General features: G+C 44.4%; 2 protein-coding genes across 3 annotated transcripts in view; both read right to left on the reverse strand.

Moving 5' to 3' along the window:
- The window catches only part of LOC132580966 (homeobox protein Hox-D3-like), a 124660-nt gene that overhangs the window by 73343 nt on the left and 36482 nt on the right, over positions 1-14835 (reverse strand). The window lies entirely within an intron of this gene.
- HOXC4 (homeobox C4) lies at positions 2760-5352 on the reverse strand. The gene is given in 3 exon segments (XM_060251961.1): positions 2760-4007; positions 4677-5189; positions 5192-5352. Coding segments are annotated over 3 exon segments (927 nt in total). The 5' UTR covers positions 5244-5352; the 3' UTR covers positions 2760-3645.

Here is a 14835-nt window from a genome sequence, read left to right on the forward strand (position 1 = left end):
GAAAAGTTGCCCTCTGGGTGAACCCTTTTTTTTTTTTTTTGCCTTTTACCCGAACTTCAATAAAATACCTCTTGAGGCTCTCAACATGGAGGCGTCAAAAAAACTTAGAGGGGAGAGAGAGAGGTCTCGAGCAAGAGAGAGGAGCAAGCTGGGTGTATCTCCTGCCACCCCCTCCCCCGTTTTTTCTCTCCCCCTTTCCCCCTCTGCCTCTGCCTTTCTAAGTCATTCATAATCTCTCTACTAAGCTAAGAATTGTGTCATGGCCAAGTCTAACGGCTAAAGCATATGAAATATTTTTAAAAAGAAAGCTCAGAGAAGACCACAGGAGATAAACACTGAAGTCCACACTAAGAAGAAAAGAAAGTTTTTGTTTTTTTTTCTGGGGGATGTGCAATATACAGGTCCTATGTTTAGCCATGCTGTTTCCGAAAAGTGTTTCTTTAAAAAAAAAAAAATCTGAATATGCAGACTATACAGTTGCAAAAGTGATTGATGTTTTTCTCTCCCCCCCCCCGTCTCCTAGGCAGACAACAGAGAATACACACACACACATCTACACACACACAAAGGGCCCATCGCCTTCAGCTTGATTCCCCTCGCAGACACTTCGTTAAGTATTCATCAAGTTCTGAAGGCGGCGTGTGAAATTAAAAAACAAAACACAACAAAGCCAAACACTCCCGAGCACAGATACAGGCGCATCCATAGTTTCCCAGGGTCACTTGCTGGAGAAATTCGAGTAAGTTTCCCTTTAAAAGAGGAGGGGAGATGCAGAGTGTGTCCCTCAGTGGGTGCACTGGAGTTCCAAGAGCCGCTTGGCAACATGTGCCGCGTGCAGCAGACTCTTGCTTCGCCTGGGTTTACTTTCCCATTTACGTGCGTGTGGGTGCACAGCTCCTCCTGGCAAGATTGGTCCTTCCCTCCCCTTCCTCACTACCTCTTTTGCGGTGGATTTGCAGATTTATTTGGAAACACGGCGCGCACACAAATACACACACAGAGAGGGAGAGAGATGTTTCTATTTTGGATGAATTCAGCTTGAAGCCCCATCTCCTGCCTGGTTGCACAGAAGTAAGTCAAAAGGACTTAAAGGGAGCTTGCTTCCAAATAAGTGTGCCTCTTTACTTACTTCCTAACCCCCCTCCCCCTCAACACACTCTACACTAAACAGGATGGTCCAACTGGCCTGACCACCAGAAGGGAAGACAGCTTACCAGCAACACGTCTTCACCTATCCCATTTTTGAGAATTGTGCAAATGCAGCCCTAGGTTTATGGTTACCATCACAGGAATACTTTTTCTGGATTCCTTGACTATGCTAAGAAAAGTACAGGAAGCAATACCAAGAGGCTGAAGCATAGTGCCCCATGTCCATTGATTTCGAGGCTTCTGGGCCGTTGGCTTCCTCAAACCGGTCAGGATTCTGACCCATTTAAAATCAATACCAGTTCTGCTTTGACTTGAATGAGATGTAGATTACTCCCCTAATCTGTATCCCCTTGTCAATTACTTTATCCTTGCCTGCCACTTCTCTCCCCCCTCCCCCCTTTATCATAGATGCTGGAACGATTTACTTAATGGATATCAAGCTCATTGGGGGGGGGGGGGAGAGAAAAAGAAAGAAATCTAAGGCCGAAAACGTCCCCTTCAGATCCCACTCCTCAATCCAGTCCTCCAGAACTCCGGAGTTAATAATTCCTTGACTATTGAACAATACTAACATGCAAAAGACGTGGAAATGCAAACATTAAGATGACCACTGCAAAGGACCGGCATGGCTAAGAATTCAGGCCATGACACTTAAGGACATATAATACAAGACGATGAAACACCACTGAAATCAAACCGGATCAAATCCCTTAACTTTCTTTAGATGAACTCAGTTTTAGAAGGACTGTTGCAATATTTACAGGATACAACTACAGGCCTCTGAGAGGTACAGTTGAAACACAGTCCTTTCCACTAGCAAATGGGGACAGATTTTGTGCTAGAAAGGCACTTGCTGATCTATCTATCTATCTATCTATCTATCTATCTATCTATCTATCTATCTATCTATCTATCTATCTATCTATCTATCTATCTATCTATCTATCATCTATCTATCTACAGAATCCCCCTATGTAAACAACACATAAGTATGGTCTCTTTGCCAACACTTCTATACTCCTCCCAGCCACCCTTCCTGCTTCCCCCAGGGAAGTAAACAAATCCTGATTCGCTACAATTTCTTCCCATCATATCTACAGCAGTGTCAATGTTAGCAATGTATTCAAAGCTCAGGATTGGGGAGGGGGGACCCTTTAGCTAAAGCTTACTTAAGTTTATAGAGAATGAAAGACAGGGGAGTAAAGGAAACCTCCATTTTTAAAAATTGCTACAGAATTGACTGGCATGCAAGGGAAGAACATTGAAAATGCACCCTGATTTATAAGGAAAGAGACACAAAGGCAGGGTTATTTTCTTTAAAGGCCACACACATTTGAGACTCCCAATGCCTCCTAGCAGAACCAGAAGACTGGAGCATATCCCCCCCCCCCATCTTGTGATGTCACAGAGTACAAAGGGCACAATCCGTAAACTCAGTGGCAAATTGGCCACTGATTCAGTGACACAGAGGATCTTTAAAAGGCTTCTTAAATTTAACTGATAACTTGCCCATTTCTTAGGAAAGCTGTGCTATATAATAACCCCCTCTCCCAGCCCCAGCAGGAAGCAAAAAAAGAAAAAAAAATAACTCACCAGGCATTCCAAAGTCATTCTGTGTTCACACTCACTGGTTTTATTGAACAAGGGGACTTTTTCACAGATAACACTAAAACTCTTTTTTATTGCAAGTTTACAATGATCATGTAAAATCAGTCCAAAAAAACACAAGAACCACGACGAAAAAAAAACCAACCAAAAAAATCTAGCTATTGACTTTTTTCTTGCAACTTTCTCCTTCGCTTTCCCTTCCTCTTTTTTTTTGCTGCTTATATTTAAATAAACTTTAAGTTTCTCTGCTACTTCTAGCTCCTGTGCTGTTTGTTTCCCCCCACCCCTTATTGTTTTGGAAAACCTTGCCCCACATTTATAAAAAAAAAGAAAGAAAGAAAGAAAGAAAGAAAAGGGCTCATTCCCTGTTTTTGTTTTGTTCTCCATTTGTAAACGCACAGGGCAAAATAGCTACATTCTTTCCTTGCCTGTGTAATTATTAGCATATGCCCCGAATATTCATCTAAAACAGAACATTTATGCTCCCCCCCCCCCAACACGCACACACACTCACACATACACACACGTCCATTCCATCCCTCCTCTCCTTCCCTTTAAAAAATAAATAAAACCCTGAAAATGGCGTTTTTTAAAAAAACAGAAAATACCAGCAGGTACTTCACCTGGCCTCTCATGCTAAGAATACATGCACCGTAAGCGTGAGATCTTGAAGAACGACCTCCTTCTTTTGTGTGTGTTTCCCCCCCTTTTTTAATATATATACGCATGGGAGAGGGGAAAAAACCCTACAAGGAAAAAAAAGAACCAAAATATATAGATATATATTAGATTCTATAAATAATCAGAGTCAATTTTTGTTGGGGGGGGGGACGGGTTGGTTGGTTGGTTTCTGTTTTTTTTTTTTGTTTGTTTCTGTTTCTGTTTTGTTTATAACCTCGTAATATCCTCTGCTCGCTGGTCCTGAGATGAGCTTTGCGAGAGCTCTTCGCTGGCCCCCGGGATGGAAGAAGCAGCCGCGGCGGCCATGGAGCCGGTGGAAGAATTGCTCGGAGCCGTCGATCGCACTTTGGTATTGGGCAGCCGGTGGTCTTTTTTCCATTTCATCCGCCGGTTCTGAAACCAGATCTTGATCTGTCTCTCCGAGAGACACAAGGAATGGGCGATCTCGATGCGTCTCCGCCGCGTCAGGTATCTGTTATAGTGGAATTCTTTCTCTAATTCCAAGACCTGCTGTCTGGTGTAGGCAGTCCTGGATCGCTTGGGCTCGCCTCCATTGTAATTGGGGTTCACTGGGGAAAGGGAAAGAAAACACACACACACGCCAAAGATTCGCATGAATACAGGGAGCGAGCGAGAGAAAGGCAAGACAAGGCAGAGACCCAGAGCCAGAGAGGTGCACACCAAGAGAAAGAGAGCTCTCCAGTGGCTCAAGGGAAAGGGGGAGAGCCAGAGAGGGAAGGAAGAAAAAAAAAAAGAGAGAGAGAGAGAAGTCATCAGCTAAATGGGTTATAAAGAACCCAAGACTTTCTCTTCTAATAAGAAGGGGTTTCCCTGGCTTGGAAAGATCCTGAATTATTTATGCACCCCTCGCAAAGCCTTCGGAGTTTCACACATACATAACAGAGAACGAACCACATGGCTGGGGCTGCCCAGACTAGCTCGGCTATAAAATTTATGGTGGGTGTAATTACCCACTCGGAGTCGTAAATCCCGCTCAATTGTGCTAACCCGGGAGCCTCTTGTTGAAGGCAAAAGGAGGAGACGGGGAGAGAGAGAAGGAGAGAGAGGGAGTGAGAGTGAGGGAGTGAGAAGGAGCGAGCGAGAGCGAAGGAGAGGGAGTGTGCGAGAGCTGGAGAGAGAGCCTGGGTTCTTGGGGGGGAAGGGGAGGCAAAAAAGGAGAGCGGAGCAAGGGACCCGCGAGGGGAGAGCGAGAGAGCAGGGGGGGAAAAGTTGCCTACCCGTACTGACGTGGATTTTTTTCATCCAGGGGTAGACTATGGGCTGCTTGGTGGCCGTGCCGCTGGGATGCTCGGGGGTCTGCTGGTTGCAAGCCGGCGGGGCCGGGGCCGGCGAGGCGGCCGCGCTGGAGAGAGCCGTTTGGTCACAGAGCTGCGGGGGTTTCTCGGGGAGGTGGTGGCCTCCGGGCGGCGGTCCATGGCCCCTCTGATGCGCCGGGGGGTTGCCGGGACCTTGGAGGCTGGCGCAGCTGTACTGGCGCTCGGGGTAGCTGGGTCGCTGTGGTGGAGGTGGAGGAGGAGGAGGTGGAGGGTACAGGTCCTGGTGGTGATGCTGGAAACTGGACTCCCTGGTCCGGCTGTAATATTCCGGACTGTGGTCTGGGATGTAATTATTTTGCGAATATTCTTCGCATGGAGGAAATTTCGGATCGATGTAGTTAGAGTCCATCAAATACGAGCTCATGATCATTAATTTCTGGAGTGGAAAATAATTTTTCTCGCTTTGTCGTTTTCTGCTCCATAAAACCCTCCTACTAGCTGGCGACCCCGTAAAGTTAGTTTCACCATGTGACTCTTTGCGCCAATCACGCCCGCCGAGCGAGTCCCCGGATAAGGAACCAAAAGCTTATTCAAAATGTATCCAATTTGTGTGTGTGTGTGCGCGCGTGCGAGCGCGCAGCAGTGTGGGTGTGTGGGTGCGAGAGGGAGGGGAAATGTGTGTATGTGTGTTCTGATTGTGGGTTGTGAGAACCCTTGGAAGTGGGAGCCGAAGAGCTGGGGGGAAGGGAATGACAGCAAGATCCTTCCTCTCCCCCCCCCCCCTTTGATCAAAAATACACACAACAGAGCATCAGGCAAGGACACCAGAGGCGGTGGGGAGAAGCAAAGGCAGGAGGAACCTCCCCGCCCCCACCCCCTTCCCAGGTACACAGGAGCTCCTCTCGTGTGGAGACTCAAGAGTGAACGGATCCCTGCTCAGGAAGACCATTGGACGCCACAGAAGAGGAAGCAGACTTTTTGTTTGTTTGTTTTAAAAAATGCATTTCTGCTTCTTTCACCTTAAAGCAAAGCTGCTCTCCCCTCCCTCCCCCCTCCTTCCTCCCCCACATAAGACAGGATTAGTGGTGCTGTCTGCAGAACTGGTCTCCCACATACACACTCACAACACTCCCCCCCCCCCCACACACATACTAGATGAGAGTTCAATATTTGTGATGCAGGCTTCTTGGAGGGGAGACAAAGGAGACGGGTTACCTGGGGGGGAGGGAGGGATGGAAGGGGATATGCAAATCACCTTGGCGTCATTTGGAGTTCTCTGTGAAAAAGCTCATCAACCTTTGCTTAAGTGCGAGCTTCTTTGGTAGAGAGGAGCTGGGATAGTTGTGAATGGGAGCAGGATGCTCCTTACCCAGACAGATGGTAGGGTCACCATCCTCCCTCCCGGTTAACCATTTGGGATTGGGGGAGGTGGGTTATTAGGAAGAAAGGTGAGTGTGTGAGTTAAACCGGGAGAGGAGTCCATTTTTGAAAGAAAGAAGTCTGCTGCTAAGTTTTAGTCGTGGAAGTTCCTGCTGGGCTGTAGCCACCCCAAGAGCCACACAGGTGCCTGGCCCGTCCTCTCTGAAGGTAGATCCCTAGGAAGGGCAGATGCGATTCTCCTTCTCTCTCCCTGGCAACCACGGATTCAAGGGGAGGCATGTTAAAAATGCATTCCAGAGCATCTGACTTCCTGGTAGAATCAGGGTTGCTGGGCAGAAGAAATGCCAGGGCAAAGTTAAAAATAAATAAATAAATAAATAAATAAATAAATAAATAAATAAATTAATAAATAATCCCCCTACCACCATATGCCAATATAAACAGACCCCTGGGTAAGTTAAAGAAGCAGAGCTGGGAGGCAAACCTTTTAAAAGAGCGCGGTGATGGCAAGTTGCAGGGGCTTTTATCTATCGCTTACATTAAGGAGATGGGGCACAGGGAGTCGGATTAATCCCTCGTACGGCTTGATAACAATTATAGTTGAAAATCATAGCTTGCAGGGCATTGCCATATTTTACTTGATAACAATAAAAGTGACACATAAAGTTAACTGTTTATGTTTTATTTATTAGACTAAATGTGCCAGCGGTGTCGGAGGCTCTGGGCTGGTTGTAACAGTTTTTATGGGGCTGTAAAACGCCATAAATCAGTCACTTGGAATGGTTAGGTCTCTCTCTCTCTCTCTCTCCCTCCTTCTCCCTCTCTGGCAAAGGCTTGTGTGAGCTTGCGTTTGTGGTTGCTCCTCTTCCTTCTTTCCAAGAAAAGTCATAATTATGGTTATTTTTATGATCAGGAGCACCCTATCCCCCCCCCCCTTTTAAAAAGTCTAAGATGGAACGGAATCCCTTGCTCTGGATCTGCCCTGCCTTTTAGAAGTTTAAAAATAAAAATAGAAGGAAAACAACAAACAACACCCCCTAGCTCAGATATTTGTGATTTTAATTACGACATCTGCAACTAAGGGGGGGGGGGGATGAAAAACAATAGAAGAGACTAACAAGGCTCTGGCGTCGTCCATATACTCCCCTAGAGACGAATCTGTGATTGAGGTGCGCACCACAAATTCGATTCTACAGGGTACATATAAACGACTGGAGAATTTGGCCTTTGTGGTACCGAGAGAAGGAGGGGGATAGCCCTTCCCCCTCCCCAAAGTGATGTCCTCCAGATTCCCCACCCCCACCCCGAGGATGCTCTGGAAGGGGAGGGGAGGAGTCTCTTTTTTAAAAAAAGTCGTCATCCAGCTAAGCTGTTTCCAGGGAGGGGAGGCTTTGCATGTTTCTGGTGGATCCTGAGCTGGAACCCAGTCTTTCCTCTGTTTGGGAAGTGGGCCATGAGACTCCCATGATGGGAAACGACCTCCCTTGGGATGGGCTTGGCATAGATTCCTCGTTTGGTCTTTTCGGTAGAAGGCTGGATATCTCCTCTAAGTTCTTGGTTAACTTTACTGGGAGGAGAGGGTTAATTCTCAGTCTCTGATTCTAGGGCAATAAGGTGGGGTTCTGTCCGTCCAAGTGAACAGCCAGCTCCCTACTGATTGTCTGGTTGATCTAAGAGGAGGAAAAGGAGGTGGTGGTGGAGGAGGGGCGCATCCCAACAAGAGCAGAAGTGATATCATAGCCCAAAAATAGGTGGGAGGAGAGCAAAGTGAGATTCCCGCAACCTCCCACTTCAGAATTTCTGTTTATATGAGCTACACACCTATCTCTTGCCAGTTCAACTCATTCAAGAGGGGAAGTCCCCCCCCCTTTTTTTCCCTTTTCGTAATTTGGCGCGCAAACTAGGGTGCCCGCACGTGTTAATGAAGCAGTTTTATTGAATGAAGCAGCTTCCTTTTGCAGTTTCGCCTTAAAAAGCAAAGCTATTAACATATTCATCCATATTTAAGCACATGTCTCATTGTTTCTAATGGGAGAGGGAAAGAGTTTGCAATTGCCACTACTGTTACTGCCTCCGCTGAGATTACCCTCGCTGCTGCTGTGACTACTACAGCTATTGCTACTACTGCTTCTACAATCTGGCCCATTTCTAGCTGTTTTTATGGGGATGTAAAATGACATGAATCAGTCATTAGCCTGGAACTGTTAGGTCTTCCCTTACCTTCTCTTTCTCTCTCTCTCAAAGGGTGCCTGAGCTTGAAGTCCCCTTTTTCTAGAAAGTATTAGGATGTAGCGATCAGTTGCACCTTTTCTGATGCTGTAACTGCTTCCTGCTTATATAGCGCTTTTCTCGCCTGCTAAAAGAGCTCAGCAGTCTCATTGTCCCAGCTGGGCACCCTCTACACCCTTCCCCTTCCCCAAGCCTTCCCCTTAAGATCACTGTTGCAGAAAAAAATTGGTTGGGTCTCTTATGAAGACAGCCCATGAAGGATTTAAGCCTCAGACTTTTGGTCTGAGGAAGTGGACTGTGACCAGTGTTCCTTTTAAGCTTAGTTGGTCTTAAAGGTGCACTTGTCAACTGTTTTGGTCTATTGCTTCAGACCAACACGGCTGCCCACTTGGATCGACCTTTTAAGCTGAGTTAGTGTGAGCTAGCTCACAGTTTTTTAGCCTATGGCTCACACATTTTTGGCTTAGCTCAGGCAGGCTGGCCCCAGAGCAAACTAATTTATGCAGCAGCCAAATTGCTCACTCACAGCTTTACTGCCAGTAGCTCACAATGTAGAATTTCTGCTCACAGGACTCCACAACTTAGAGGAAGTATTGGCTGTGCCTGTGACCAATACTCCCTCTAAGCTGTGGAGTCCTGTGAGCAAAGCTTCTACTTCATGAGTTACTGGCATTAAAGTTGTAAGCTACTGCATTGATTAGTTTGCTCTGGGGCCATTTTTCCTAAGACAAAAAAATGTGTGAACTGGAGGCTAAAAAGCTGAAGGCTAAAAAACTAGCTAGCACTAACTCAGCTTAGAGGGAACACTGGCTGTGACTCACTAAAGCTCAACGTGAAATAAATGCCATCTTTGGGTGCCACTGGACTTTTGTTTTATTTTAGAAGTGCTTGATCATCCATGGACTGGAACCACTTGCACATGGCAAAGAAGGGAGGGGCATTATTCGAAGGCTCTGCTTTTAAACGTACCGTATTTCCTAATGTGTCCACATGAATTAAGGTAGGAGTATTTTTGAGAAGATATGGTTAGGATAGCACTGTAAAACTGAATCAGTTGCTGTTCCGTAACAACTCCTGGATTATGAGAGCAATCCTGATAAATATTTAGCAATCATTAATCTACAAACTGATGACTACTCTTTTAATTATTATTTTTTTACATGACCTTGGAAGGGAATACAGCTTTGTCATCTTGGAACCCAGTTCCTTGGAAGTTGACCCACTGTCAATCAATCTCCAGATGAAGCTCCAGTAATACATATTAACTTTCTCACTGAACTCAATGGAATTAACTTCTGGGTGAAAGTGTATAAAATCAGACTGTGGGATGCCAACTAGAGACCGAACACGCGCATATTTACTCGAAAGTAAGCACCTCTGAATACAATGTACCTTACTCACGAGTAGGCATATAAAGGGATTGCTACTTGAACCATGTCCGCCCTGTATGTCTGTACATGCAAACAGGATACTCCAAAAGGCTTGAAATTAACCGTTTCCTTGTTAATTTCAATCCAGTCCTGAGTCTTATTTTAATGACTTCTTTGGTTTTATTTTATTTTTTAATATATAAAAATGCTCTGTTTTCTAAAGTTTAATTTTCATTAAAAGACCCTGTTTCAAAAGTCTGGCGTCCCTAAGTGTTTGGAAGGATTTCCTTTTATTGTCTGTATCAAAGAAGGCTCCAAGGACGTGTGAAAAAAATTAGGGGGCAGAAATCTCTTTTGTCTCTAAAGCGTCCCTCCCGCCTCTCTCACACTGGCCTCAGTTTCTCCCAACCAGCAGAACAATGTCAGAAAAAAAGAAGAAAAAAGAATCTGTGTTTGTTGTTTGGGTGGTTTTTTGTTTGTTTGTTTCCCTCATAAATGACAACAGCAAAGAGAAATATACACTTCGATCAAATATAGTTCTGGCCTTTATTTCCTATTCTAGCCCAGGAATCGGGTTGCAACCGTGTATATCTATCTGGTTACCATTTTCAGGACCATTTCAGAGTACAAAGCGCCTCCTTGACAGTACTGAAGAAAAATAAGCGCTCATTGTCCCTGCGGATTCATTGTGAAAGCTATTACCATACTGACCGCTTGGTAACCTACACCTCTAGCCATTTGCAATCTGTGCATCTTGGTTAAAAAAAAAAAAGTACCTATTCACAGGCTTTGCTATTTCGGGGTTTAAGAATAATCATAGTTATAATACTAATAATAATGATTATGCAACCTCCCCACCTCCCCCCCCCCCCGACTTTTGCCATGTGAAATGTTTCCTAGTTTAGGTTACACAAAACCACCCAACAAGGAGAGAAGGGGGGGGGGGGGTTCACACAAAACAATCGGTCCTTAATAGCTGAAATTCAGGGGCACCATGTAGAGAGGGTACCCCCCCTCCAGTGTGTTCAGACCACACGTAATTAGTCCATAGAAGTACCAGTATCTTTGACTATTTAAAACACACACACACGCAATCGAAGTCCACAAAGTAGACAATATATTAGGGAGGAAGATTTAATCTTGAATAGATCTAAGAGGTGTTTGAACCTTGCGGTGAATCTTGAGCCCTTTGTAAGATGTCCTCTCCCCCAAATTCTGTTTGTTTGTTTTTTTACCATTGACTTCAGTGGTTGGATTGTATACTTTCTCTGTAAAGGTGGCTATAAGTTGACAGGGGAATTTTTTTAAGGGGGGGGGAGGAAAAGACAGCTATTTTTTCTACAATTAGCAATCCTGATATCATTATACAGTTAACAATTTCTTTCTTTCTTTCTTTCTTTCTTTCTTTCTTTCTTTCTTTCTTTCTTTCTTTCTTTCTTTCTTTCTTTCTTTCTTTCTTTCTTTCTTTCTTTCTTTCTTTCTTTCTTTCTTTCTTTCTTTCTTTCTCTCAGGGCCAGCAAAACGGTTTTTAAAGAATTTTCTCCCCTTCCTAGTCCCCCACCATGCAAAGAGACAGGTCTAATTTATGCAAAGAAATATGCAAATGTTTAATTGATTTTTCCTTAAATCTGTTGTCACTAAAAGTAATGAGTCGGTGCAAAACGATTTGAATAACCAAAGCATGTCACCAGAAGTAAGACACACACACACACACACACACACACACAAAAACATAGGAACCACACATTTTTCTTTTTTAGCCTCTCCAGAAGCTAAAGTCGTGTAAATATTTATCCCACCGTTTTAAAGCACGGAAGACTAATTCTTCCTGTTTGTTAAAGAAGGAAACATATATATGCAAACAATTTTCTCTTTCCCTCTGAAGGGTCCCCCCCCCCAGGCCGCGTTTACCCCCCCTTCCTCTCCCAGGAATTCAATTTTCTTCAAATCTCGTTGAAAGTGGCTTTTTAAAAAGTGGGCGCATTTTAATATTGCTTAGACGGCGTGCCCTGAATTTCACCTCAACTGTTTGACTTGATCCAATAGGTCACTGCCAAGGAGTTATTGATGGGGAACCTCCATTGATATTTGTCTCCTCGCAAATGGCCTTTAGATCTTCTAGCGAGTTCAATAACTAGTTATAATGTAGAAGGGGAAAAATGAAGCCTAAAGGCAAACGAATATGATGTTTCATTTTTATGCTGGAGAAATAGTTGTTGTTGTCCTCCCCCCCCTTCCTGCTTCCCCACCCCCCTTTTTTCTTTACCCCCCAATCCCACCTTTTTCACCTCCTCAGAACAAACAAATAGGGGGAGAATCTGGTTTGAGTGAAAGAGTCCCCCCTTGCCCCCTCCTCCCTCCCCTCACCCTTTCAACTGAAGCCACCGCTTCGAATCCATATTGCAAATCTCCATTTATTTATTTATTTATTTGAGGACTAATCGAGGGACCTCAGTTCATGAACTCTACAAGACTGATCTAGCCGAGCATCCAAAACAATATTTTTAGCTGGGTAGGAATCGGGTTGGCTTTACTCTCTCCCCACCCCACCCAAGTTTTATATATATCTATAACTATCAGTAGATTGAATATAGCAGTACTGGATCTGGGGAGGATGGGGGTTGAGTGAGGAGGGCATGGTGGTCTATCTTTTGCAGATACCATGAATGTCTTTAAAATTATTTTTAAAAGATGGGCAAAGCATTCAGCTCTATTAAAATGCTAATTTGAATGCAAATATTGAAGAGGGGGAATTTAAAGGAAACAAAGAAAACATTCCTTGTTTTACTTTCCTATGGTTCTATTTGCATCACTGCCTATACTTAAAACTCTCTTTCCTTCTTAAGGAACGGTTTATAATTATACACCTAGAATTGCAATACATGTTGTATATATTTACATTTTTACCTTTACTTCTGGGTTCCCTCATGTTTGGATCTGGTGGTTGGTCACCTAGTCACTGGAGACTGAAAATTTGGGGAAAATATGTCTTTTAGAAGGTTCTTTTCCAGATAAAGATTTCAAAACCTGCTGCAGAGATAGAAGAGAGGGGCAACCTCCCCATTTCCCAGCCTTATAAATACCTCGAATTGGTTTCAAAAACAGCAGCATAACTTCAGAGGAAAACAGTGTGTTGTGCAAGGAAAGATTAGGAAAAAAAATAATTTAAAAGGAAATAAAAGAATGACATAGTTTCTTGGTTGTCCACTACAACGTCCACTGAGAAGTTGTTCTAACATGGACTGGAAAGATATGTATATATTAGGTTGCTTTGAGTAATCCTCAATAACTGTCCTTTGGATATCTCCTTCCTAGCCCAGCAGTAAGCCCACCATGGTGGGAGATGAGGACATGGGGTTACAAGGTCTATAGATTGGCTCTGCATCTTGTTCATCTTAAATAGAATCTGTTGTTTAAAGAAAATCTTGGAGGCGGGAAATCTGTGTGAAAGAGCAGCCAAAGCAATGTTGGTACTAAACACCCGGGAATATTGGGGGTGAATGGTAGGGTAAGTATGATAGTGACAGAGCGACACAAGTAGTATAGTATTTCATGTTATTAGTGACTTTGAAAAGCGGAATTACATTTCACCCTGAGTCTCATGGCTGGTTCACAAGTGCATAAACATCCCGCCCTGTGTGGACGTATGAATTGCCTCCCTAAGAAAAACGGATGTGTTTTTTTTGGAAATGGTTGCTGGTTGACAGCTTCCGTCAGTGAGATTTACTTTGCTCAAGTCAACTCGTGATGTTGGGCTCCTTCAGAAATAAACAGGCAAGGAGGAACACACCAAGATTTACATGCCAACCACTTCAAAGACAACTTTTTAGCATCTCCCCTCCCCATTATGACTTAACTCGATTCCAAACGCTGCCTGATTTTCCTTCTACGATCTGTCTTATTTTTACATGAGTTCTACTGATTTAAGAGGTTTCCATAGCTGGGTAGAACTGTCATCCCTTAAACAGGGTTCCTGAATTAACTGCAAAACCCCAGGTCCAATGGGATGGCGCAGGCTACGAAATTCTACAGAGGTAGCAGTGGCTACTGGGATGGCAGCGCGATTCTGCATAGAGTTAGCCCAAACTGAGGCCGCTGAAACCAACGGGCTAGGAGTGGTGTAGCTCTGCCTAGGGTTACACTTCGGGGATATGAAACTGGAGATCAGTCTTAATGCTGTCTCCATCTTCCATCTTGAAGCCAGCGAAACTGCCCAAATATCTATATCCTCTAGCGGTTCCACAATGGTGGAAGGCGAATTGGGGAGGAGAATCACAGAGGAGGTGGGGCAATGGGCGCTGTGTGCATGCCTGAAATAACCTCTCAGGCTCATGCCCTTTGGAATCAGGTGTGTGGAAACACCTGTAAGTCTAAGCTCCTGAAGAGATCACTGACTCTTAGTGAGCGTGTGTTTAATGCAAAAATCTGTTCTTTTGGATGACATCTTTTTAACCCCTTCCCCTATGTATATGTGGAAAAAGAAAGCCACTGTTTTCAGTTATTTTATTTAGGCATTTCTCGGTTTGTACTCATCGATGTGTATTACGTCTATACACATTTACGTATATAAGGAATCTATCCTGGCGTCTTGAGTATCTTGAGTGCTTAATCTGACTCTCTCCTCCCCACAAATACACACTAAAAATGCTATAGCATTCTATGTATATATACACTTACAGAGATACATTGTTTTCTCAGGCACATACATATATCTGTGTAAATAAATACTGTTAGATACTGACAAGCCAAGAGGATGGGGGGGGGCAGAAATGTGCCTAGATGTGCTTCTTCCCACCCACCCCCAGCCCTACGCCATATGTCAGATTTTATTGGCTGTATTTAGTTATTCTCATTACTTCTATGGACAGTGTGTGTGGGGGGGTGGGGGGTGGGAATGGAATGATTTGTGAACACAGCGCTGGGCGTTTTTTAAGGAGCCCCATTCATGTACTGGCAAAGGAGTCGGTTCCACGGAGATCTACCCAAACGGAGAGGTATTTTGAAGGGCCGCAGGCTCTGTAAGAAGGTTTTTATTGGCCAGGGAGAAAGCCGGCTGGGTTACCGAATGATCACTCCCGCAATCTTCTTAGCCCCATAACCGTTCCTCTTTCTTGGGCAGGACTGAGTTTTCTACCAGCATT

This window comes from Heteronotia binoei, chromosome 13, assembly GCF_032191835.1.
Source record: "Heteronotia binoei isolate CCM8104 ecotype False Entrance Well chromosome 13, APGP_CSIRO_Hbin_v1, whole genome shotgun sequence".
In the NCBI taxonomy this organism is placed as follows: domain Eukaryota; kingdom Metazoa; phylum Chordata; class Lepidosauria; order Squamata; family Gekkonidae; genus Heteronotia; species Heteronotia binoei.